The sequence below is a fragment of the Antennarius striatus genome, chromosome 12 (genome assembly GCF_040054535.1).
Source record: "Antennarius striatus isolate MH-2024 chromosome 12, ASM4005453v1, whole genome shotgun sequence".
Lineage (NCBI taxonomy): Eukaryota > Metazoa > Chordata > Actinopteri > Lophiiformes > Antennariidae > Antennarius > Antennarius striatus.
Genome location: NC_090787.1, coordinates 16,611,040 through 16,637,710, shown reverse-complemented (window position 1 = coordinate 16,637,710; position 26,671 = coordinate 16,611,040). Strand labels below are relative to the sequence as shown.

Here is a 26,671-nt window from a genome sequence, read left to right as displayed (position 1 = left end):
TTTCCACGTTCATCAACTCTTCAAAGTACTCTTTCCATTTTCCATCGGACTACTGGCACCTGTCAATAGACTTCCATCTCTATCCTTAATCACCCTAACCTGCTGCACGTCCTTCCCATCTCTGTCTCTCTGTCTTGCCAACCTGTATAGATCAGTCTCTCCCTCCTTACTGTCCAACCTAGCATACAAGTCATCATAAGCTTCTTGTTTGGCCTTTGCTACCTCTACCTTCACCTTACGCTGCATCTCCCTGTACTCCTGTCTACTCTCCTCAGTCCTCTCAGTGTCCCACTTCTTCTTAGCGAACCTCTTTCTCTGTATGCACTCCTGTACCTCCTCATTCCACCACCAAGTCTCCTTATCTACTTTCCTTCCAGATGACACACCAAGTACTCTCCTACCTGTCTCCCTGATCACATTAGCTGTAGTTGTCCAGTCATCTGGAAGCACCTCCTGACCACTCAGAGCCTGTCTTAACTCCTTCCTAAAAGTCATGCAACACTCTTCCTTTTTCAGCTTCCACCATTTCGTCTTCTGCTCTGCCTTTGCCCTCTTGATCTTCCTCACCACCAGAGTCATCCTACACACCACCATCCTATGCTGTTTGGCTACACTCTCACCTACCACTACTTTGCAATCACTGATCTCTTTCAGGTTACACCGTCTACACAAGATGTAGTCTACCTGTGTGCTCCTACCTCCACTCTTATAGGTCACCCTATGTTCCTGCCTCTTCTGGAAGAAAGTATTCACTACAGCCATTTCCATCCTTTTTGCAAAGTCAACTACCATCTGTCATTCTGCGTTCCTCTCCTGGATACCAAACCTGCCCATCACATCCTCATCGCCTCTGTTTCCTGCACCAACATGTCCATTGAAGTCTGCTCCAATGACAACTCTCTCACTTCTAGGCATGCTCTGCATCACTTCATCAAAGTCCGACCAGAATTTCTCCTTCTCCTCAAGCTCACATCCTACCTGTAGAGCATACCCACTAACAACACTGAACATCACACCTTCTATTTCTAGCTTCAGACTCATCACTCTATCCGACACTCTTTTCACCTCCAGGACATTCCTAACAAACTCCTCCTTCAAGATAACTCCTACTCCATTTCTCTTCCCATCTATACCATGATAGAACAACTTGAACCCTGCTCCTAAACTTCTAGCCTTGCTACCTTTCCACCTGGTCTCCTGTACCCACAGTATGTCTACCTTCCTCCTCTGTATCATGTCAACCAACTCTCTACCTTTTCCTGTCATAGTTCCAACATTCAACGTCCCTACTCTTAGTCCTATACTCTTGGTGTTCCTCTTCTCTTTCTTCGAGCGAACGCACTTTCCTCCTCTCCTTCTTCGACCAACAGTAATACAATTTCCACCGGCGCCCTGTAGGTCAACAGCGCCGATGGCGGTCGTTGTTAACCCGGGCATCGACCGATCTGGTATGGAAGTCATAGGTTTGATTCGCATCTTTGATTTGGCAAAAGTTTTACGCCGGATGCCCTTCTTGACGCAACCCTCTGTATCCTCTTGCGGCTGCATTTTACTAACAACAACAACAACAACAACAACAATAATAATAATAATAATAACAATAATAATAATATTTGCACAAAACTATCAGACTACCTCATGGGTTTAGTGCCGAATGCCGAGACACTCTATAACACCGTTCTAGGTCCACACAGAGGTGGAGTGGCATCCCTCTTAGCCAATGGGATGCCAGGAAGATACGTAATAGGTAAAAGCCAGTGGCAGAGCAGCTGTGAGAATGTTGCGTTCAGGAACCTGTGGGAGATTTGACAATCGGCCGATACTGTGTTTTTATTCGAGTATGAGCCGATACTGTGTTTTTACATTACGTAAATCGAAATTTCTTTCGTAAGTAGAGGTAATATTTTCCTGCTGAGAAATTTCGTATGTAGAAGATTTCGTTAGTAGAGACATTCGTAAGTAGAGGTATCACTGTGTGTATATACTGTGTGTGTGTGTATATATATATATATATATATATATATATATATATAAAGAAGCCCCAGAGACAGTCCAGCATGTGGTAGCAGGGTGTAAGATGCTCGCCAGCTCAGCATACATGGAAAGGCACAACCAAGTAGCTGTGATAGTGTACAGGAACATCTGTACCCGGTATGGACTAGAAGTACCCAAATCCCAATGGGACATACCACCGAAGGTGGTTGAGAACGGCAAGGCTAAGATCCTGTGGGACTTCAGCTTCCAGACCGACAAACAGCTACTGGCTAACAAACCGGACATAGTGGTGATGGACAAAGAGCAGAAGAGAGCAGTGGTGATAGATGTGGCGATTCCAGCTGACGCCAACATCAGGAAGAAGGAACACGAAAAGATTGAGAAATATCAAGGGTTGAAAGAACAGCTGGAACAGATGTGGAAGGTTAAGGTTAATGTGGTCCCCGTGGTAGTAGGAGCACTTGGGGCAGTGACCCCCAAACTGGAAGAGTGGCTCCAGCAGATTCCTGGAACAACATCTGAAGCCTCAGTCCAGAAGAGCGCAGTCCTAGGAACAGCTAAAATACTGCGCAGAACCCTCAGACTCCCAGGCCTCTGGTAGAGGACCCGAGCTTGAGGATGACACACAGATACCACCCCACAAGGGTGAGAGGGACATTTTTTTTTTTTATATATATATATATATATATATATATATATATATATATATATATATATATATATATATATATATATATATATATATATATATATATATATATATATATATATATATATATATATATATACCCGTCTTGAAACATCAAGACTTTGGTCGTGGCAAATGCAGATGTGGAGGATGTTGTCCTGTATGTAGACTATAAATTAAATTTACAACACTCTTTCTCTAAAACAACACCGGAGGTTGTGAATATAAACTTATTGGAGGAAACTGTGGTAACAGAACAGGTAAATAAGACTGGAAAAAATGTTCAATTGATCAGATAATCAGCACTATATTGAAAACAATCAAATACTGTATCCCTGGATGCTGTGCTCAGTTTTCCTCAGATATTTTGATAATTTCTTCACACACAAACATTTCATCTGGATAACTTCTGCCCACACTGTTCCTGTTGAAGCTGGAATAAGAAGCACCCTGCTGCTGCTGCTGTGTTTGCGAGTGTGCGTGTGTATGTGTGTGTGTGTGTGTGTGTGTGTGTGTGTGTGTGTGTGTGTGTGTGTGTGTGTGTGTGTGTGTGTGTGAGTGTGTGTGTGTGTGTGTGTGTGCGTGCGTGCGTGCGTGCGTCCGTGTGTGTGTGTGGTGGTAAAAACCATTTCCAGCATCCAGCACTGTTGTAATTACACATAACTGTCTTGTCAGTGAACAACGCAAAATAATAGCAGTATTCAGGCTGCAGACAGAAAACAGAGTACAAATAGCAAACACACACTCTCTCTGCTTCAAGCACAAACAGATTCTGAGCTTTGTAAGAGAACCTCGGTATGAAGATTTAATGAAACTGTGGGAGATGTCATCTAGTGGGGTTTAAATGTTTAAGTGATGCTATTTCTTACTGCAGCAGCAGGATGAGAGTTTCCTGTGCTATTACTGTGCCAGTGGTCTTCTTCCTGCTTCTTTTGCCACAATGCCAGAGGCATAAATTCATCCATGTGTGTATATGATGTAACTGTAACCCAGCAGTATTTAATGTGGAGGGTATGGCAAATGTAAGCATTTTACAACCTGGGTGGCAAAGAATTATAAAGGAAGAAGCTGAGTAATGAACACTTAAAGAGCGTATATCTGTCAATAAAGCCTGAATAATCAGAAAAGAATGTCCAGAAATGTGTGTATAAATATATGTAACACAGAAATGTCTTTTACAGATACAAGACAGATGCATAAATCAATTTGAATGAATCTACATTATCTCTGTTTGCTGGCAGCGACATGCAAAAACTGTGATCCAATACGCTTTGGCCCCCCTCCAGGTAGGTTTGTTAATCTCCCAGATCCAGATGTCTGACAATGTTTAGGAAAGTGAAAAAAAATTGATCCAGACTGTTCCTTGAGCCAAGACCCGCCCATACAGAAAGTTCCATCATGATATGAAATAACTTTTGGGATTATTATGGGCTAGCCAAAAAAATAAATAAAGAGCATGATCACATTCTCTCAGGCGACTGTTGTTGGCAGAGGTACCAAAAAACAAGAAAACTCCCAAATAAAAACTGGCAGAAACTAGTTTTGTCTATATGTAAGAAAAGACAAGCGTTAGGCTGTGACTCATACCGTGTGCTGCGATTATTATGTCACCTGTTCACTGCGATTATTATGTCACCTGTTCACTGTTATTATTATGTCACCTGTTCACTGTGATTATTATGTCATCTCTTCATAGAGAGGTTGTGCTCTTGGGCATTTTCAGGCGAGCTCAACTCTGGTACTTTGCTCCCAGGTAGAGAGGAAGGAGCCGTGTCTGAGGAAACCAGGACTGAGGCTTAATTTAACATCTAAGAAAACAGTGCTATTGACACAGATTTCCTTTGACAGCCACCGCCCACTCAGCTGTTCTCTATCTCTCACTTACTTTCACAGCATCTTTCCTCTGTGGAATATACACAGTTAGCTAAAACATGTGATGGAAGAGTCCCCTGGAACTCTAATCTGGGACAAGTATCCATAAAAATCTAATAACAAAAATAAAAAACAAGTGGCAGTAAAGAATCTGTCATGCTGGGTTAATATGCTTATAATAACTAATACTAATATGTAATGAATATGGTGAATAAGGGATTAAGTGTACTTAAATGCTTTGCACACAGAATAGTTGCCTTCTAAAAAACATTACAGAATGAGAGAAGTCAGTCAAGCCCATTGTGACCATTATGTGGCTGTGAGATAAAGTTGTAGACAAGTTACACTAAAATAATGTTTTTGATTTCACTCTTAAATTTACTATGATCTGCTTCTCTTACATTTGCAACAGTTTGCAGAATATATTTGTGTACTTTTCCCGAGGCAAACTCTGAAATGCTCTTAAATGTGTAATAGTCTGTTTTTTTTAGTGTGGTGTTGCTTCTTACAATTAAGTAAAGATTTACTTGTATACAATTTTATTCATTGAAGTAAAGAAAACCCTCACTATTTTAATTTTTTTTTAAACAAAACAGGAAAAACACTGTACAATATGATGTTAAACATCACTTTCTATCTATGTATGTCTGTCCCAAACATCACATCCTGCACAATGGACAAAATGTTCTGAGACGTAAAACTGAAGGTCACCGAGTTAACTACCATCATGTTTGTACAAGGAAGAGGGAAATGTATACAATGCATGCCAGATAAAATGAATCACGCTATGAACATCCCACATGTTTGTTTGTCTGTTTGTTTGTTTCATTTGGCATGTTTATATTGTATTGTCCTTTACACAGAAATCAAATAAATAAGGTAGTAAATGGAGAACGAGGTATATTTTGGGCACAGATGCCACTGGCTTGTGAACGCCTCTCAAAAAGGCTTTCAGCAAATTCAAAAATATAATTTCAGTATGCTAATACCTGCACTGTGCCCATTGAGTGTACACTTCTCACTCACATGTGAGTAACTATGGAACAGCATTTGCATATTTTACAAATGGATGGCTGGTCTTTCCTCCAGCCTGAGTGGTTGATCAAAAGATTGTGATGATTGTGTGGCTTTGAGCTTTACTTTCAGATCAATACCACCATTTAATTTGATCACAAGAGGAGATTATGACCATGAGCAAGATCCCTATTACTGATTTTTGACACTAAAAGCCTTCGTCAAACAGAAACTACAAGAAAAGATATACAGTAGTTAACCTGTGCACATATTGAAGTTGTGGCGCCATCTGGTGGCCATATAATAAACGTGGATCACCCCCAACTAGACTGAGGCCTGGTCTCCAGAACCAGTCTTCATATTTACTATTGTAAAATAAATCATCATCATCATCATCATCATCATCATCATCATCATCATCATCAATATTATCATCGTGATAAATGCAGTTCTAGTCCATATTAAGGAATCTACAGCCACTCTGGTGGTTTTGTGAGGCTGGACTGAAAAAAAGTGAGCTACAGTTATATACTAACATTATTCTGACATTATTCTTGCAATGCAAAATGAAAAAAACAAAATTGAGAGGTTCTTTTCCAGTGCTGAGCTGTTTAAAAAATAATAGCCTATATAATTTCAGCGTATGCTCATTATATTGTGGTATTATTGATTTCGTATCAATGACCTGATAAAATATGCCGCTCTCACTTTTCAGCGTTCTTTATTGATCAAAAAATAGACAAAATGGCATCACAGATTTCAAATACGTCCAGGACACCATTCAGTGTGTGCAGACACCTGTTCATTCATCGCTCATTTTACACCATTTGAATTTATACAGCTTTATTTAACACACACAAACATTTTCTATACAACAGTAAAATAATAAAGAAAATAATAACTCATATGAAAACATCTAAATAAAAATTAAAAGTAACACCATTCTTATTTATATAGTATTTGTCAGCAGTAACAGGTTTTTGCCTATAGATGGCGAAGAAGAGCTTAAAAAAAACAATCACTAAACTTGAGATCATTCATATAATGAATTTAAAACAAAATTTTAAAATGTTCTGACACACCAGAAGAAGAAAAAAAAACTAAACAGATTACAGCATTTGAAGGAGTCTAGTTAAACCCTGAATTCATAGTACTATGTACTGAGATTATTGGAGGTATGAAAGTAAGGAACATGTGAGAAATGCATCGATGCAAGAACACAGGAAGTGACGAGATACTTGAGAAGCTTCCTCAGCTGACCTTCAGACGGGTTGTGCGATTGTTTTTCTCCTCAGATCATGAATGAGTGAGTTTGTTTGTAGTGTTTGAGCTGTTGAGAGAAGAGAGACACACGATAAATGATTTCCTTAGATATCATCAACTTATCTACAGGATTTAATGGCTGATCAGATCGATGACGGTGGGCCCAGACACAACAACCCTCCCTCTGGTTACTCACGTTGTGGATCGGAGGAGGTGGAGGAGGAGGAGGGTTGAAACACTTGGTGCTAGAAGATAAAGGGTGATGGTTCAACACTTTTGCTCATCCACATAGAAGACAGAGATGGAATGGACTTACCTTTTAGTTTTCTTGTCCTCTGTTCAAGGAAACAAAAGAAGAGAAAGATTACAAAACGGCTGAGTTTATCATGGATTTTGTTGGCAGCAGTAACGATAATGTCTAAGCCGATCCGAAACCCTGTCAGGTCCTGCATCAATTTTTCTTTTTTTATTTCTCCTGGGAGGCGTTCTTCTTTTCCTGCTCACAGGATGTTACCTGAATTTACCTTTATGCTAAAAAGAATGTGCAAAAAATCCCTCATCCCTCATGTGTGAATTGTCCCCCAAGGAACTCTTTCTACCTGTTTCACACACAAACTATTGAGCAGTGGATGGTGTTAACAAATGTGTGGAGTGTAAAAACACATTTACATTTTATGCATGTGATTTTTAACACTTCTGCTATGACTGTCTGTAGGTTGTTTAAAGTGTTGTTGTTTTTTATTGCTCTGCAGGAGTTACTCACCGTCCATTTTCACACTTTATTTCTCTGATTGAAATGCTTTAGTCAGTAGATTTAAAACGAGGGCGGATGCACGCGTCGCGCTACTCACTCTTGCAGCAGCCTCGGCGTCGGCAGACATAAACACAGAGGCAGCAGAAGAAGATGAACATCACAAAAGCTGCAGCTCCTGATATCAGAATTGCCAGATTCCAAGGATCTAGAAGAGGAGAGAGTGTGTTACTTTGGTCTTTGTTGACCAGAGAACCACGATTAAACTCCAAAGAGGAACTGTAACACAACGACTTACATTCGATAACATTGAGTTGCTGGGCCACACAGCTCTTAGGGGCCCCCACACTGTTGAAGGACTCACAGCGGTACATCCCTTCATCTGTTTTGGACACACTCTTCAACTTCTGCTCCAGGCAAACACCAGATGAAAAGTCAATACATTGATAAACAACTATGTCTATATAGTCCTGAGTACAATGAAGTGTGTGTTTTTGTTTTTGCATACTGTACTGTCCACTGACCAGCGTTCCCATGTTCATGTCAATGCTATACGGAGTTCCTGCTGTGGTCATCAGAGCCTTGTTGTCTTTGTACCAGCGGTAGGTGGCAGGAGGAACACTGAGTTTGTCCTTACAGAGAAGCTCCAGGCCAGAACCCACAAACACAGAGGTGGGCACCTCGCAGGACGGAACGTGAGGAGGCACTAAGGAGGCAGAGACAGGAAGGAGCTCTGGATGCAGCAGAATGACAAATATAACAAATATACAGAAATATGTTCCACACTGATGCGTCTGCCATAAGAAAACTAACCAATCCCTCTTAAGCATAAAAAAAATTGTACACTGAGACTGGATTAGAATGACGACAACCATCTCTGCACACAAAGGACCTCCAGTCTGTTCTTGAAGCTCAAGGTCACCCAGAATGCTCCACGTCTGCAAACATCAGTGAGGAACATTCATCCGGTTGCATCATGCATTCCTTTTCTTCCTCATTCATGTACTCACACATATTCATGGGTACAGTGACGTGCAGTGAGGTTCATCATAATCAGATAAAGATGTTTACGTATGAACATATTGAACCTACAGCGTAGCTTTTTCACCATTTAATAGGCAACAGTAAATGGGTTATTTTTAAAGTCTCATAGCAGAATCACACACATTTGATTAAAAAAACTTAGGTTATGTTGTTACCTGCACGTTTTTTTTTTAAATATGTTATGTTTACTTATAAATGAAGTTCCTTCTGAACAAAAGCATAAGAAAAATTTTGAGTTGAGATATGTAATCCTCTATTTTTATAATGAGGCAAGGTGAGCGGGAAAACAAATGGACGCACTTGACGCGCTTCACTATCAATTGTAGTTTACTGTCACTTCTCCTCTGGCGAATCCCTTGGATCACCAGCGCCCCCTACCATGAGGCTGGAGAACTGCGTGCCTCACTTTGTCATATATTTATCCATTATTGTAGAAGTAAGACATTATATGTTATTGATTCCTCAATGGGAAATGATGTCTTCACTGTAGTATATTTTTACACACACACACACACAGACCTGTGACACACGCATACACACACACACATGCAAATGTGAAGTGATGTGTAACCATGTGGCGACACCCTGGGGAGCAATTAGGACCTTTGGTGTCTTGGTCGACTGACCCAGTGTTTGAGAGTGATTTGGTAATCAGAAAACTGACCACATGACTATGAGAGCAACGTTCACAGGAAGGGGTGTGAGACTGGATAAGATCTGAGAAATCCCTCGCTTCCTTTTACAAAGAACGTGAGTGAGATGTTACTCATTCATGGGACTCGTACCGAGCACGTTGAGCGTTACGGTCGCCTCTCCAAGGTTGACGTGATCCTCGCCTGCAGTCACCTCACAGCGATATTCACCCGAGTCTCTCTGAGTGACAGAGTGAATCGTCAGAGTCGCTCCCTCTATCTTTGCTCGTCCTGCATAAGAACCTAGAGAGGAAGATCAAGGAAAGACCTTAGGGAACTGACAAAACATAATTTAGGGATGAAAACAAAGAACAATTTTAGTTTTAGGATGAGGATGATGGAAAGAAAGGCTTACAAAGTCACCTGGTTCCTTCGTCTTTGGAGAAGACGAAGGTCAAGACTTACCTGTAAATTTGTGATTAAAATACACAAATGTCACCGCCTTTCCTTTTTTCTTCCACTCAATTCGAGGGTTCTGGTCTTTCTCAGTCCTGAACTCACAGGTGAGCACAGCATCTAGATGGAGCAGAAACCCAGGAGCAAAATCTGTCATCAGCTCATCATCCATCAGGAGGATTTGCAGCTGGTTCTAAACGTGCTGCCTTTAAGCCACAACTATGAACCCATCAAAAATAAATATTACATCAACGTTTAATGAACTGCTCTACTGTTAAAAAAGGCTGTTTCTGCTGCATTAATTTATCCCTTCACTGCTTATTTATATGAGCGTGAAATCGTATCTTCTTTTTTATCTTGGTTGATTTTCCGACAGTTGTAATTCATTTTAAGGTTAATTAAATAAATGTTTTAAAGGGAGGGGGTTGATGAAACAGTACTGAGCTGAGGATGTTGAGGTCTGGGATAAAATTCAGAACAAGAACATTAGAGAACAGCTCATGTTGGACAGTTTGGTTTGAAAGTGAGAGAAGAGGTTTGGACACAGATGGAGGAGAGATCATATCTATGTCGGGAGACGGAAGCTGAGGACGCAGATACCAGGCTAGAGGAGAAGAAAGGAGGGCATGCAGGGGGGATTCATTTGATTGGTTTCTTTTAGAATGCAGTCATTAAAATTAACATAGAAATCATGAATCCAATTTAAATGCATGCAGAAAACAATGCCCTGATGGATGAAGGATGTGTTCCTCAAACATATGGTGGCAGCAGCTTTGTAGAGACTCACCTGTGTGCTCGTGGACCTCCACTTGAGGTTTACTGCTGCTGACCGTCACCAGCACACAGAAAGGACCTGCAGTGGTGACACCCACAATCAGCTGCTGAATTACAGTATTTTCCGCACTATGAGGCACCTAAAAGCCTTCAGTTTCCTCAAAAACCGACAGTGCTCCTTATAATCCAGTGCGCCTTATATATTAAAAATGTTTAAAATATGTCATTCGTTGAAAGTGCGCCTTATTGTCCAGTGCACCTTATAGTGCGGAAAATACTGTAAGCTGAATATTTCTTCTGACATTTATTAATAATAATAATAAAAAGTGTCCAAATCTGGACCATTTAGAAAAAGAAAATGATTTTAATGGGAAAAAAAACATGAGCCCTTCTTTTGCCCTCGTTCCATAGCAAACACTTATATTTGTTTTCCACAGCAGAACATGTTCATGTCTGCTCCCCGGATGCAGACAGAGGGGGAAAGAGGGACCTCGGGGGGTTCAGCTGGACCCTGGTGGTGCCAGGAGCGGTGACGTGTTGGAATGTCGGTGATGGATGACTGTCTCTGCTCGGCTGCTTTATCCTGACCTGATAACCTAATTCAGTGATCTATACGTTCATTTGTGTACACACACAGCAGAGCTGACATTTCTCTACACAAATGCATGAAAGTATACATAAATACTGCATGTGAAAAACAAGAAACAACACATTTGAGGTGATAAATTTCACACATTTTAGCTGTTCAAAGTTTGGTGTAAAAGTTAGTGTAAATTTGTCAAAAGTCCAAACTTTATCCAAACCCTACACCATCTGTGTGTGTGTGTGTGTGTGTGTGTGTGTGTGTGTGTGTGTGTGTGTGTGTGTGTGTGTGTGTGTGTGTGTGTGTGTGTGTGTGTGTGTGTGTGTGTGTGTGTGCGTGTGTGTGCGCGCGCACCATACGCATATTTCTTCCACAGACAAACAGACAAAGCAGCTCTTCATGACAGTAACCTTATCCTCCTCAGTTGGCATAACACAAACACACACACACACACACACACACACACACACACACACACACGGATATGTGTTTTATATCTGTTAGCCCTCCACCTCTGCACCATATGCTTCCATCAAACGAGTCATTTAATAACTGCAGACGTGAATCTTTGCTATGAATTAACACATCATGTAATTTAAATACCAATAAATATTCAGTTGACATAATACAGACACTTTTTTGTCCACAATTATCATTATATCACAGTCATACATACTGTTTTGGAATTGACCCTATATTAAAATAATTCTAAATTGCTTAAAATGAGCATAATATTCGGGATCAGCCATCGTGCTCAGCATCTTCCTGAACCAGCCTCATCCTGAGAGGATAAGAGTTTTTCTCTCCGTGGGGACACTCAGTCCTCATGAGGAAACACCACAGAGATCAAAACACTCGCCAAAGCCGCAAATTACACACATGAAACAAGTTGTTTCAAATTCCCACAACAACTTCAAATGCCTGTTCTTCAGATAGCAAATGGCCGTTTTCATCTCAGTCCAATTAACAACAGGGTCAGACCGGGGGTAACTTTAAACTGAGAGGGTGGGACCTCCTCCATGGGTCACGTGACGCGTCTCATCAGCCCGTGGATCTCGGGTTAAAGCAGCATCAGAGCGGGATCAGTGTAAACATGAGGCCCAGCCGCAGACACTCCCTGCACAATCTCAGCCCCTGATGAAGTCCCTGAACACATCACGCCTCCCCCAGGATGGAGGCTTCACAAGAACAGAATCAATCACTGCAACTGACAAAACATTGTTCTACTAAAACATTACAACAAATCCATATGCATCCTGCTTTTCTGAGGAACTGAATAATAAATATTATAGAGACAAAAGGTTTATGCTTCTTTTTTGTTTTGTTTATTTAGTGTGGGGGTTTTTTTGTTTGTTTAATTATTTTACTGAGATAAGGAACCACACTTTTTTTTTTTTTTAGAAAAGGTTTAAACTTGAAGAAAGAAAATAAAATAAAAAATAATGTTTTTAACGTTTCAGATAACATTAAAAACATTCATGTTTTTAATGTTATCCAAAACGTTCAATTCAATACAGATCAATGATGATCTGCCTTGAATCGGTGATGTTGTATAACTTGTTGTTATTGTGGGAGGGTATATTTTTACTGAAAAAAGGGGAGCACTAATCATCATATAATTCACTCAGACAGCATTGGAGCTAGAAGCTCCATTTAAGACTTGTCATTACTATTATATCTAATGCACTTATTCCTCTATAATAATATGTAATATAAAGTAGTTTATATATATATATAATATTATATATATATTATATATATATATAGTTATATATTATTATATATATATATTATTATATATTTTATTTATATATATATATATATATATTTTATTTTTATATATATATATATTTTATTTATATATATATATATAAACTTATGCAAGTTGTTTGACAAAGTTTTTAAACCAGGACAAACTCACAGTGCAGTAAGGAGACGAGCAGATGCAGCGCCAGCAGCTTCAGGGTGTTCATCTCGTGTCCCGGTGGGCTCCGATCCGTCCTGGGGTCCGGGGGTGTCCGCTGAGGTCCGGGGGTGTCCGCAGGATCCGAACGAAATCAGTTTTACTCCCAACTCTGCAGCTCCTTCAAGTTTCATCTGCTGTGCGCGCTCCCGCCACAACAACTGACGGGGAGCGCGCAGACAGGAGAGCCGCTGGCGTGCGTGCGTGTGTGTGTGTGTGTGTGTGTGTGTGTGTGTGTGTGTGTGTGTGTGTGTGTGTGTGTGTGTGTGTGTGTGTGTGTGTGTGTGTGTGTGTTTGCCCCCCGACCCCACGACCCCCAACAAAAACCTGACCTGAGAAAAAACAATCAAACAACTAAAAACACAACTCAAAAAAGTGTGAGGAAACACTTTATGGTAGTGAAAACTACAGAAATATAAAATAAAATGAAAAAAATGTAACCAAAATGTAAAAAATATCAAACATAAAAAACAAACAAACAAAAATTAGTTCACAAAATATTTAAAATTTCAAGTATTAACATGTATAGGTTTTGATTTTTCTTTGTACCTTAAATTTCCTTGTCCCAAATTTTCTTGTCAACACAAAATGCAATAATTTTATAGATTACATAAATGTAGGTGTGTTTAACCTTTTACAAAGAGACAATTACAATCTTCATGAAGACATTATAAAATCTTAGGGGTGACTCAATATCGAGGTGATGTAGCTTTACCCAGAACACCATCTCTGTGTGTTGGGTGGAATAAAGAATCAGGAACACAAAGTGGAACACCTCAAGAGAAAAATAAAGAACGAATAGCTAAGCTTCCACTGTTCTCCAAGTGAAAGAGTTTTGCTGGATGTGTAACTCCGCAGCAGATTGCTAACTTAACGTCTTTTTATGCATCCACTTCAATACATTTCAAGCTTAGCTTTTCTTCACATCTTACACAGCTGTGATTTGGCTACTTTTATATTTAATTTTAGAGCAAAATATATCATCAATGTAGAAAATAAAACACTTTATACGATACTTCTTTATTTTTATTTATTTATTTATTTTATTTAAACCTATTCTTAACTGAAGTGATTTCTTACTATCATGGAACCGTCCATCATAATGAAAAGCACCATAACAAGGACTGTCGGTTGTCCACATGTCCACAGTGGGGGGGGGGGGTAAATGGGGGGGTGCAGAGGAGGGACAGCTGCTGGCAGAGCTACTGTGTCCTTGGCTATTAGGTTTCTCACCAGCGGCCCTCACACAACAGCACATTGTACGTCCCTGTGGCTCTTGGGTACACATGCTGGCATCTGTGGCCATATGCAGAAACAAAGACACACACAGGGGCCCTGCATGCACACACGTGTGCATGCAACACACACGGAGGGACGGCGAGAAACACAAACTCACCAAATCTCTGCTGCAGCACCTGTTGGTGATCAGCCGCCTCAGCTGCTCCGCTGATGTCACATGACACAGTGAGACGTACGTACACACACGCACACACACACACACACACACACACACACACACACACACACACACACACACATCCATAACAACTGCTTTACACAACCATGTTTCACACAGAACGTCTCTCTCACAATCCATCACAATGATTGACCACTAGAGGGGTCAATCATTCAAGCCAGAGGGGAGGGTCAGGGTTACGGTTAGGGTTGGGGGGGTTCGCTCCAGGTGCCACTAGTTCCTACTATGGTCCCGAACCATGCAGTACAGGTCATGTGACTATAAATAACCCAGTGATGTGTGGTCGTCTGTCAGTCGAACGACAGCTCATCTTTCTCTGCAGTGTTTTCTTCATTTGATTTTCTTAATTTGTGGGTTAAGTTCTTTCCTATGTGAGGTGTTTTTGTCAACACTCTTTAAATCAGTTTACAAAATAATCGACTTAAGTCTCCTGCTCTATGTTGGCTGGGATAGGCTGCAATAAATTCAGTCACCAGTACTGGTACACAATCATTCTGGGGGGGGGGGGGGGTTTCTACTTCATCATGTTTAGTTTAGTGTAGTTTATTTGAAAGGGTACAATGCAATTTCATAAAACACATGATTATACATAGTTAAAAAAAAACAGAATTAGCCAGAGGGCTAGTTTTCATCCCTGGCCATGACATATAAAAAGCAGTAAAAGCTGTAAAATAGTCAAATCAGTAAGATACATCTACAATATAGTAAAAATATACATATTCAAACACTTACTGTACAATTAAAAGAGAATAAAACATCACACATATCAACATAACATTTGATCACAAAGTCAAAACATCACAACAGGCTTCAGCTTCAGCATTCAGCTGTATAGTACAGCCACACTTCAGTACACCATGATTGCCTGCATGGCACCAGACTAGATGCTGTGGTATTGAGACAAACACACCTCACTTTAAATCCAGACAGTGATCAGAAGCAAAATCACATCTGGATACAGAAACCATTAAGCTCCATGGTTTAATTCTCATACCATCAGGGTTCTGCTTCCTAAGCTCATCCGTCTCCAACACACATTCATCCTTGGAGCTGTAATATTGTTTTTGAAATAACCAACTAATAACCAACCAACTAGATGATGTTGAACAGGGTAGAACACAACAACCCAGGAGTCATTAAATACAGCCAGACATTCTCGTCCCCACTTCAGCAACTGGATCAAAACTCCTGTTAAAGAGCTTTGGAATGTCTGCTGAAGCGCTTTATTGAAAATGAGGGTATGATTGAAGTCAGCACCCAAAAAACAAGCATCAAGGAATAAACATATTTAAAATCAATGGTTAAAAGGACAACACAGCAGTTCTGACAATCAGGTTATTATTGAGGATTCAACATTTTATTCTCTTTCAGTGAAAGATTTTACATTCCACAAACAAAAAAGGAACCACATAGCTCTGTTCTGACAGGGATTGTGTCCCACCCGTTTCCACTGAGCTCCAGCATCAACAGCATTTCATTCCAGTTGTACCAAGATTGGAAAATTTGTGGGTTTCCAGCTTCTAAACTACATATGTCTTCACTGCAGACCAGTTGTGTTCAATAACTGCATCAGCAATATGGACAAAAATGACTTTTCTCATTTACTTTAGCACCATGTGTAACAAATTCAAATGTTTGATAATACAGGAAAAAACATGATAATGTAATAATTGATGAAGCAAATCAAAACATACAAAACCCATTGTTAACAACTGCAGCATCCAGAATAGAAATTATTATCCAAGGATGAGGAACTTCACAAGCCAAATGGCTTTAACCCATCAGCCCATTTTCGGATGTTGTTGATGTTGCAAATGAGATGAAGGTGGTGAAGTTTGTTGTAATAAGACCTCTGGAAAAAAAATCAGCTAAATAAATAAATTTTCAGAGCAGATTTAATGACCAACACTGAGAAACGGGAAGGACGTGCAGCAGGTTAGGGTGATTAAGGTTAGGGATGGAAGTCTATTGACAGGTGCCAGTAGTGTGATGGGAAGATGGAAAGAGTACTTTGAAGAGTTGATGAACGTGGAAAACGAGAGAGAACAAAGACTAGAAGAGGTGACTGTTGTGGACCTGGAAGTAGCAAAGATTAGTCAGGATGAAGTGAGGAGGGCCCTGAAGAGGATGAAGAGTGGAAAGGCAGTCGGTCCAGATGATATACCTGTAGAGGTATGGAAGTGTCTAGGAAAGGTGGCAGTAGAGTTTCTGACTGGGTTGTTCAACAGGATCTTAGATAGTGAGAAGATGCCTGAGGAATGGAGGAGAAGTGTGCTGGTGCCCATTTTTAAGAACAAGGGAGATGTGCAGAGTTGTGGCAACTACAGAGGAATAAAGCTGATGAGCCATACAATGAAGTTATGGGAGAGAGTAGTGGAAGCTAGACTAAGGGCAGAAGTGAGCATTTGTGAGCAGCAGTATGGTTTCATGCCAAAAAAGAGTACTACAGATGCAGTATTTGCTTTGAGGGAGCTGCATTGTGTTTTTGTAGATCTGGAGAAAGCTGATGACAGGGTGCCCAGAGAGGAACTGTGGTATTGTATGAGGAAGTCTGGAGTGGCAGAGAAGTATGTTAGAGCAGTGCAGGACATGTATGAGGACTGTAAGACAGTGGTGAGGTGTGCTGTAGGTGTGACAGAGGAGTTCAAGGTGGAGGTGGGACTGCATCAGGGATCAGCTCTGAGCCCCTTCTTGTTGCTATGGTGATGGACAGGCTGACAGACAAGGTTAGACAGGAATCTCCATGGACTATGATGTTTGCAGATGACATTGTGATCTGTAGTGAGAGCAGGGAACAGGTGGAGGAGAAGCTAGAGAGGTGGAGGTTTGTCCTGGAAAGGAGAGGAATGAAGGTTAGCCGCAGTAAGACAGAGTACATGTGTGTGAATGAGAGGGACCCAAGTGGAAGAGTGAGGTTAGAGGGAGAAGAGATCAAAAGGTGGAGGATTTTAAGTACTTAGGGTCAACAGTCCAGAGCAATGGAGAGTGTGGAAAAGAGGTGAAGAAGGATGCTGAGTTTTGAACTGCCAGGCAGGAGGCCTAGAGGAAGACCAAAGAGGAGGTTTATGGATGTAGTGAAAGAGGACATGAAGGTAGTTGGTGTGAGAGAAGAGGATGCAGAAAACAAGGTTAGATGGAGGCAATTGATTCGCTGTGGCGACCCCTGAAGGGAAAAGCCCAAAGGAGAAGAAGAAGACTGAGAGAAATAACCATGGTTTTATTTTAAGAACAGCTGTTCAAAAAAATTAATTCACAGCTCAGAGTCAACACCTAATAATACTTAAATGCTGGAATCTTTTGACTTGAAAGGTTTTGATGTTATGCATTCATTCATCCATCCATCCATCCATCCATCCATCCATCCATCCATCCATCCATCCATCCATCCATCCATCCATCCATCCATCCATCCATCCATCCATCCATCCATTTTCTTGTAGATGAGACAATCACAATCATTTTGTCTACAGCCACTTGTCCACCTTACACATGGAGCCTATCCCAGCTGGCTAAAGGCAAAATGTAGGGTATACCCTGGATGAGACGCCAGCTCATTGCAGGGCCACACAAGATAACCACACACACACACACACACACACACACACACACACACACACACACACACACACACACACACACACGCGCGCACACACACACACACACACACACACACACACACTCACAGTTACGAACAATTTAGAATGACCAGTTCACCTAAGCTGCATGTGGGAGGTGGGAGGAAGCTGGAGAACGTGGAGAGAACCCACTCAGAACACAAGGAGAACATACAAACTCCTCACAGATGGAAACCTGGAACCTTTTGTGCTGAGACAGCAGTGCTACTCACTGCCCATTTTAATGTTATATTACTTGCTAACCAAGCACTAAAATCAATGCCTGCAATAAATCCCCTTAACATCAATGTAATCATTGTTTTAGTGTACTGGTTTAGTGTTTTGGTAAAGTTTTCAGGTGACTTTCTTCCTGGTCATAGTCTGACCTTCTCTGTATTTTATTTACAGTCATATTTTACTGCAAGATAAATAATATTGCTGACAATGCCACTAAATTGTGGTTAATTATTTTCTTTAACCCAACAGGCCAGAGTTCAGATGTAGATATCTGAAAAAAGTGGAATGTCACATGTCATTTCTTCATTTTAGAGTGACATAAAATTGTAATTCTATTGCAGGGTAAACCTGGATTTTATTCCAAGTTTGTTTAAAAAAAACATATGTGATGTATCAGGAATAATTGCTGACACTCTCTCTGTTGTTTTGGAGCATGGAGCTTGAAGAACTGAATTTATCTTGCTATTAATGTTTGAATGAATGCCAAGAGGAAGCATCTGGGAAATATAGGGATTTGAGATGATAAGGTGAGCAGGAGGGCTCTGTATTATTTCTTCCTGAAAGATGTGAATGGGGAGGTCTCATGGTGTTCGGGAAGAATAAAAGTACAAACACAGATAAACAGCTGCATAGGTCGGAGTGGCTGGTACGGATCACACAGTTATTTTGTACAAGATCAAGATGAAGACACTGGCACTGCTTTTATTGAGCCTAGCAGGTAAGAGGCTTCAATATAAGAGAAATAGTTTCTTTTTCATTGTGGCTGCAAAGTTTTCTGAAAGATCATTTGAGGCAGTTTTATTTCAGTTTAGAGAGACTCAAAATGATCACAGGCACCCAACACAGCACAAGTATATCAAGTATCCATCTGTGGTTGCAATCTGCTTCAGTTCATCAGCAGTTTAACTTATCATTTACTCTTTGCAGTGGTTCTAGGAGTGCCGACATTTCCTCCAGGTATGCTACCAACTACCATCTTGAATAAAGACCAGATAGGTCTGTTAGGAGATTTGCTTCCAGTGCAGGGCGATGCTGTAGGGGACAATCCAATGCAACAAGTCAGGCTCGGCTCTGACGAACACCAGGAAGAACTGGCTCCAGTGCCAGGGGACATCGAGTTGAGTCAGAACAAAGTGGCACTAGATGTTAAAGAAAAGCCAGATACTGGAGTGGATCAAGAAGGTGGAGTAAAGACAGAGGTAAAGAAGGAGAATCAGGCAGAAGCACAGCTTAAACCAGAGCCAAATGTTGGAGCAGAGTCAGAGGTCAAAGAAGAGCAACAGGGTAAAGATAACCAAGATACTGAGGTGGAGCAAGAGCCCAAACAAGAGTCAGAGGTCAGGCCGGTGTCAGAGGTCAAAGTAGAGCCAGAAGGTGTTTTGGATCTAGAAGCTAATGTGCAGCCAAAACTTATGGCTGACCCACAGATCGATGCGATCCAAGACAATGAGATGGGACATGAGCTACAAGACGACTCAGAGAGAAAGCTGGGGCCAGAAGTTATGTCTGAGCTTGATGTTCATGTGAACCCAGAAGTTGAGATTGAACTAAAACCTGAAGACATCCCTGACTTTAAGGTGGACTCAGAGGAACAGACAGATAAGGAGTTCAGTGAGAGGCATACTGACATGGAGGAAAAACATGAACTGATGGATGGAACGATCATGGAGCTGGAGCCAGTGAGCGACAACTACATGTTTGGAGATGAACTGACCAACACGGGGACAGAAAAGTCTTCCTCTGAGGCTCCAGAGGGGGAGGAGCTGGTGATAGCTCCTTATGAAGAAACAATCATGGAACTGGAGCCTGAAATGAAGCAAAAGCAGATTGTACCAGATGCTGCTGTCATAGAAGAGGGGCCAGCACTGGACGTTATGGGTCAGCCAGTTCAGTCTTTAGAGGAGTATGTCCCCAACAAAGAGGCAATAGTTAGGATGGAGGCTGAGGATATGTCAGGCTATACAATGACCATGGACGCAATGAGTCAGTCTGTCCAGCAGGGGGAGCTGTCTCCACTGGTTGGCTTGTCACCAGAGGTGCCAGCAATGGACAACAACGTTGTGTCTGATGTTGGGACTGGTATTGAACCTAGAGGAGAAATGAGGAATAAAGTTAAATCTGCAAAAGGATTTCCAGTAAGACCAGGCAAGCAAGGTGAAGTGCAAATAGAATCCTTTTATGCACACACAATGATGTAAAACAAAAAAAATGTGGGTTGTTGGCTTTTTTTTTTTAATATAAAAGCAACATTCTGACTACTTGAGTATTTTTTGATAGATTTTAAGAGGATATCTGTGGAGAAGGGAAGTACAGTGAGTCATAAAATAAGCGAGAAAGAAAAGAACAAAAATATGCTAAAAGCCACTGTAAAAGTTAAGCTAATATCATGGAATTTGATTAATAACCACAAGAAAATAAATTTAAGCAAATGAAAACAGCTTCAGTCTTATTAGATCACGTGATTTTGTTTTAAATTGGATTTGAAATTTTTTTGAAGAAAAAGATTTTAAATGTTGCAATTTCTCATTTTAGCCACTAGAGGGGACTGTTATGGAGTAGTGCTTGAAGGGAAGTGTTACCGCTTCTTCAAAGGACCACTAAGGGCTGAAAGTGCTGAGGTCTGCATGTTCTCTATACTTTCTCAATGCTGCAGATGTGAAGTAAACGTTATAAGCACTATCATGACTTTAGTCATATTTAGATTAGACGTCTTTTGAATCACACAGCATGAGCTCACCTTTACTGTCTTTTGCATTACAGTTCTACTGTCAGTCACATTTCACTGGGGGCCACTTGGCCTCCATCACAAGTGCCTTCGTCCACAGAGAGCTGATGAACATGATGCTGCAGCAGAATGGGGCGTACACTCGCACCTGGGTTGGAGGACTCAGATATCTGAATGTGCGTTTGTTTTGTTGAGCAGCGAGGGGTAATAGGCGTCTAAACACATCACACCTCGAGATCTGCTCACGGCATTGTTTGTGTCTGAAGGAACACTGAAATAAACAACTCTGATTGCTTTAATATCCTGTCAGACTGGCCGCTTTATCTGGTTGGATGGATCTCACTGGGGCTATGCTGATTGGCTGGCAGGGGAGCCCAACAACACATCTGATCTGGAAGACTGTGTTGAAATCCTGGCATATGGTAAGAGTCAGACTGTTATTTAAAGCTGAGTATATTTGTTTCAGTGCTATATAAATTAACTTTAAATTGTTTTTTTTAAATTTTAGATTGTGTATTTCACCAAATAAGAAAATTAATCACCACTTGTCCTGCTTTGTCTTACAGGAAATGGAAAATTCAATGACTTCACATGCTGGGAACCTCAGGCCTTCATCTGCTCCTATCCTTATCAGTGACAGTACAGTCAGATAGTTTCCATTTGCTTTTTTGTCTGATTTGATGCTATATATTGCTTTTTAATGTAGAGATAAATTAAACGTAATTTGCAAATCATGTGAACTGGAGACACAAAAACGCACTTTTTGTGTATGCTTGAAAATCAGGACTTCAAAGCATGGTGTAAACTATATTCAAATGTTATTTCACTAATCCTATTAATAAAGTAAATGCTAATAAATAAAGCGTGTGGCCTGATTTCCTTGTGTATAATTTCATAATTTCATAAGCATAGATATTTGTACCATCATCAATGACATAATCATCACCTCCTCTTTATATTATAGGAGCTTTGTATCCATTAGCTGATGTATTCACACACCCGTGCTGTACATAGGCTACTGTAAAGCCTGATGGGACTCACACATTCCACAGTGTGACTGTGACTCATTTTCCCCTGGCCTGCACAACCTTTTTGTGACCTTCGGACACGGGGGTGAGGATTACCACCCGTAAAGTAATGACTGGCGGATCTTTATCCTTCTATTTTAACTCATAACTGTTCCACATATAGCTACATCCATCACATGACACCCTTACTCATTCATTAATATGACTGTTTAAATCGTGTGATCCTCTCTGGGCTGTTGTTGGGAAATGTGATATTGTACACATTTGAACTCTCCATTGTTCTCCTACCAGGAAACTTTCTGAGTCTGAGGGATGAGCCAGCATCACCACTCTGCTACTACAGTAACTTTAGGTTATATTATTTAGTGACATGACACAATCATATATTTTTAGACACAGTATGTAATCAGATCTGGGTTGGCATGCTGAAGCAGATGAGTAAGAATGATTAAATAGCAAGTAATTGGCAAAGAAGAAAGCATTTTTAATGTATCATTCATTAATAGTGATCAATAAAGGAAAAACAGAGCCCTGGATTCTCGGTGTCCAGATCCTAATGCTGTTAAAATCCCCCAATACCTTCACTCTTTATTGGTGTTGCTGTTTAGACGAGAGTGACTCAGTGTTGCTGTTTGCCGTCTGTCATTTCAAGTCATTTTCTAGCAGTGCAATCCGTTGTCAGCTGGCATGTGTGTGAATGTGTGTGGTCATGCACCAATGTTGTGAATCCTCTCGCCTGAGCCCAGCAGCCTGGCCAGAAACCAGCTGCTGTGGTGAGCGTTAGTCTTTCCATGCATGGTTGTAACTTTGGATGATGGGATGGTAGAAAAACGTGAACAATGAAGGTGCCACAGCCTTTTATAATGCAGAAGATCCTCGATACTTCCACCGGCGGGTGCTGAGCTTCTCCTCTCAGCAGCGCTGAGTTCACAACAAAACACACCTTTCGGCTCATCTGATGTAAACATATTTGCAAGAGAACATACAGCATGATTAGATATATTATTTGCCTAATATTTACCACCATCCCCTTAACAGCTTCACAAATTAGAAGAATCTAAACAGTTGTCCTGTTGTTTATATTCAAATTTGATTTAAAATCAATTTACTGTCTGTTTGTTTTCACATATCTGCAAGTCAACGGTTGAAAGTTCAGTAAAAGCTTCCTGCTTCCCTGCTGGGGATGCTATTGGTTTGTGTGTGTAATATTCTCTCATCACGGTTGGAGACACAATGAAAATTATTACTAGTCAGAAAATATGATGTTACTGATCTGATTGTAGGGAGAGCAGCAGAATGTATTCTATCTAATTCATCGACAATCATATTGTGACTCTATATCTAGATTTTATTTTTCACTGGTGGACTGATACTGGGAGTTTGCTCGCTCAAATCTATCTATCTATCTATCTATAGTGTCTATTAAAATAAAGTCCTGTTACCTTTAGAACAAACAAGAGCAAGTGTTCAGTATGCCTCATGTTTCTAATGCGTATTTTGGTTTGAGAGGATCTGTTCCAGTCTCTGGAGCAGGTTTCCAGCATAGAAGATGCCGTAGCTTTGCAGAATGTAACAGCTTCTCACTGGACTTTTAACATCCACCACTCTCCTCTCTGATCATTTATCCTTACTGTATTTCTGAAACATCAGAAATACTTTTATGAAACTCATGCACTCACACCAAGAAGAGAGGATGGAGGAAAAAGCATATGTGACAAGAAATGCCATATTTCAAGGGCGTGAAAAGAGGAAATCTTCCAGTTTCCAAGTCAGACCTGGAAAAAATGTCTTCCTGACTTTCTCGCTGATTGCATCAGTTACAAAAGACTACAGAATGCACATGCAGTACACTGGCAGAGTGCATGTGCAGTTAAAAACATGTATCCGTCTCTCTCAGACATTATAAACGTGTGTCTCTCTCTAATCTGGCTGATAGGGACCCCAAAGAACCCCGCTACACTTAGGGGTGTGTCACAGACAATGCTGCCTCTATAAACACAAGAACACAACAGAGAGAAGTGCAAACAGAAGACAAGAGGAGCACGCTGCACCACACAGGTATGTTTCATGCGTTCTGAGCAGCATCGTGTTTCATCTTGGATTTTTGCGTCATTTTTCTATGAAAAGGAACAAAAAGGGAATTTCTTTCATATACTTCATTTGACTGATTATTCTTCAGTGATACTAAACCATATTTTTTTCTCATATAAATTTGAAGTTCAGCTGAGTTTGAGGTGCATCTGCAGCAAAGTGACCCCCACTGTGGCCCCTGTTTGTAACTCATCAACCAGGGGGTTTAACCAGCTGTGATTCTGGGTTCCAGACTGGAGTCCAGTGACAGCTAAATATACTGCTGGAATAAATCTGGTCCGTTCTGGATTCAAGCTGACTTTAAATCAAGTCACAAACACGTGACTAAAACATGATATCAGCCGCTTGTTAGAAGATTTTTAACATAAGTTGAGTATTTTTCAGTTTAGACATTAGAATCACATGTTTATTAGTTTGACTCTTGCTTAATCGGAATCCACCAGAATGTTGAGGACTGATCATTTCTTCCATGGTGCGTGCCTCATGCGTACATCAACCATGTCTCATGGTATTCCATCATGATCATTTTCTTCTTGATCATTACAAAAATGTCGTGCATTCATCCTGGTTGTATGATCTACTGTCCATTCACAGCCATGTAGTGCTTTCAAAATAAAAACCAAAAAAAATGTATTTCTTGAAATAACGTCACCTTGAAATATAACAGGGAACCAATTTGGAGAATCTGAAAATGAGATAATGCATTTCAGTTTAACTTTTTTTCCCAGTTCTAATTCATGTTTCAGCGTTTGTGGGATGCATTTGTTGGATTTGACCATGAAGACACTTGAATGATTACTGAAAATGGCACTTTAAACTATAAAATGACGCTCATGTCACCAAAATGATTACATTTTTGCTTTCTTCAGTGGTCATGGAGAGATTGTCCACAGTCAGTCCGTCTGTCCACCAGAATCCCTCTGGAAGGACAGCAGACATGGATGAAAGCAAACGTTTTTGGGGCCCAGTGGAGGAGCGGGGCCCCACAGATGGGGGTAACTTTGTGCTGAATGCTTAAGAACATGTTCCAACCAGGTTTTAATCTACTCTGCCATCACATCTCTATGTTCTGGAGAGAGGAGATGAGAGACATCTTTCAGATTCCCTCTCAAAGCAGATTCATTACATTGATTTGTGCTGTGAATCTGTACTGTAACCTGACCCCCCCCCCCCCCCCCCCATGGTAATGCTCTGCTGTTTAGTATTAACAGGCCCTAAAGCGATGACAGGTGAGGCTTTGGACAAGAGGAGCATCTGGAAGCCAAAACGCTGCAACACACTGGAGCACGAATCTTTTTGTTTCGCCGGTTACGACATCAGCATCCGCGAGTCTGTGGATACTTACGGCGCTCTGGTCTGGCCCGGGGTAGGCCCGACTCCAGTTTGTGTACCTGTGCATGCTTACCTGTTGGTTCTAAAGGTACAATTTTTTATTTTTTTGTGTGCAGGCGACTTGTTTGTGTCAGTTCTTGGAAAATAACCAGCAACAAGTGAACCTGATGGACAAAACGGTGCTGGAGATTGGAGCTGGGACTGGTCTGCTCTCAATAGTGGCCAGCCTGCTGGGTAAGTCTGTGAAGTGGACATGTTTCAAAGTCGATTTAACTTAGCCAGTGTAAAATAAATTAACTAAGTCTTGACACTAAACCCACAGAAGCATTTTAATATCTATAACACTGTTGCATGGAAATGCTGGCAGAAGGAATAATGGACTATAAAGTCATCCTAGTGGTTGTGGGGCTCTGATTTCCACCCAACATATCAAGATTCACTGTCAAAGCACAGCATGTTAGCATCCCACTGTTTTCTATTTAGCACTAACAGAATGTACACCAGAGGTGGATTGTTGTGTCATCCGTTTCTGAGGAGTATTTTTATATTTAAAGTAGTAGAAATGAAAGCAAGAAACACCAAAACCAGAAGCTTCTCTCATCTCGTCTGTATTTCAGCTGCTTTGTGGTTCTGAACTCTTTTCCAGGAGCTCGGGTGACGGCAACTGACCTGCCAGAGATCCTGTCAAATCTGACCTTTAACCTTCAGCGGAACACCAAGAGCCGGTCCCGACACGCCCCTCAGGTGGCTGCCCTCACCTGGGGCCAGAGCCTGGCCCGAGACTTTCCCCAGCCGTCCCACCGCTACGACTACGTCCTGGCAGCTGATCTGGTCTTCCCCCACGACTACCTGAAGGAACTGCTGGAAACTATGCAGCATTTCTGCAGACCAGGAAGCCGGACGACGCTGCTGTGGGCCAATAAGATCCGGTTCGAGTCAGACCTGGAGTTTGTCGAGTCTTTCAAGAAGACTTTCAAGACCGCTCTGCTGGCTGAGCTCCCCCAGCAGCAGGTGAGGATATACGAGGGGACAGCAAAGGAGTGACCGATCAGAAGGCCGAGGCTCCCAGATGTTACAGCTGTTAAGTTTCCTCTCATTGATTTCAATTTTTGTGAATAAAACTATTTTTATA

General features: G+C 41.0%; 2 protein-coding genes across 3 annotated transcripts; one reads left to right on the top strand and one right to left on the bottom strand.

Moving 5' to 3' along the window:
• Positions 1-6,278: 6,278 nt before the first annotated feature.
• jam2b (junctional adhesion molecule 2b) lies at positions 6,279-13,169 on the bottom strand. Its single transcript, XM_068329347.1, has 10 exons — positions 12,994-13,169; positions 10,503-10,568; positions 9,725-9,835; positions 9,413-9,562; positions 8,108-8,289; positions 7,882-7,990; positions 7,684-7,791; positions 7,149-7,167; positions 7,029-7,077; positions 6,279-6,899 (listed from the first exon to the last, which is right to left on the bottom strand). The coding sequence occupies exons 1-10, from the start codon at positions 13,043-13,045 to the stop codon at positions 6,861-6,863; spliced, it is 885 nt and encodes a 294-aa protein (XP_068185448.1). The 5' UTR covers positions 13,046-13,169; the 3' UTR covers positions 6,279-6,860.
• Positions 13,170-24,065: 10,896 nt separating this feature from the next.
• Positions 24,066-26,596, top strand: mettl21cb (methyltransferase 21C, AARS1 lysine b). Of its 2 annotated transcripts, XM_068330065.1 has the most exons (5): positions 24,069-24,174; positions 25,077-25,202; positions 25,410-25,573; positions 25,656-25,773; positions 26,186-26,596. In XM_068330065.1, exons 2-5 carry the CDS (start codon positions 25,082-25,084, stop codon positions 26,581-26,583), a joined length of 801 nt encoding a protein of 266 aa, XP_068186166.1. In that variant the 5' UTR covers positions 24,069-24,174; positions 25,077-25,081; the 3' UTR covers positions 26,584-26,596. The 2 variants fall into 2 exon arrangements, with proteins under 2 accessions (XP_068186167.1, XP_068186166.1); XM_068330066.1 differs by lacking the exon at positions 25,077-25,202 and having other exon boundaries at positions 24,066-24,174.
• Positions 26,597-26,671: the final 75 nt, after the last annotated feature.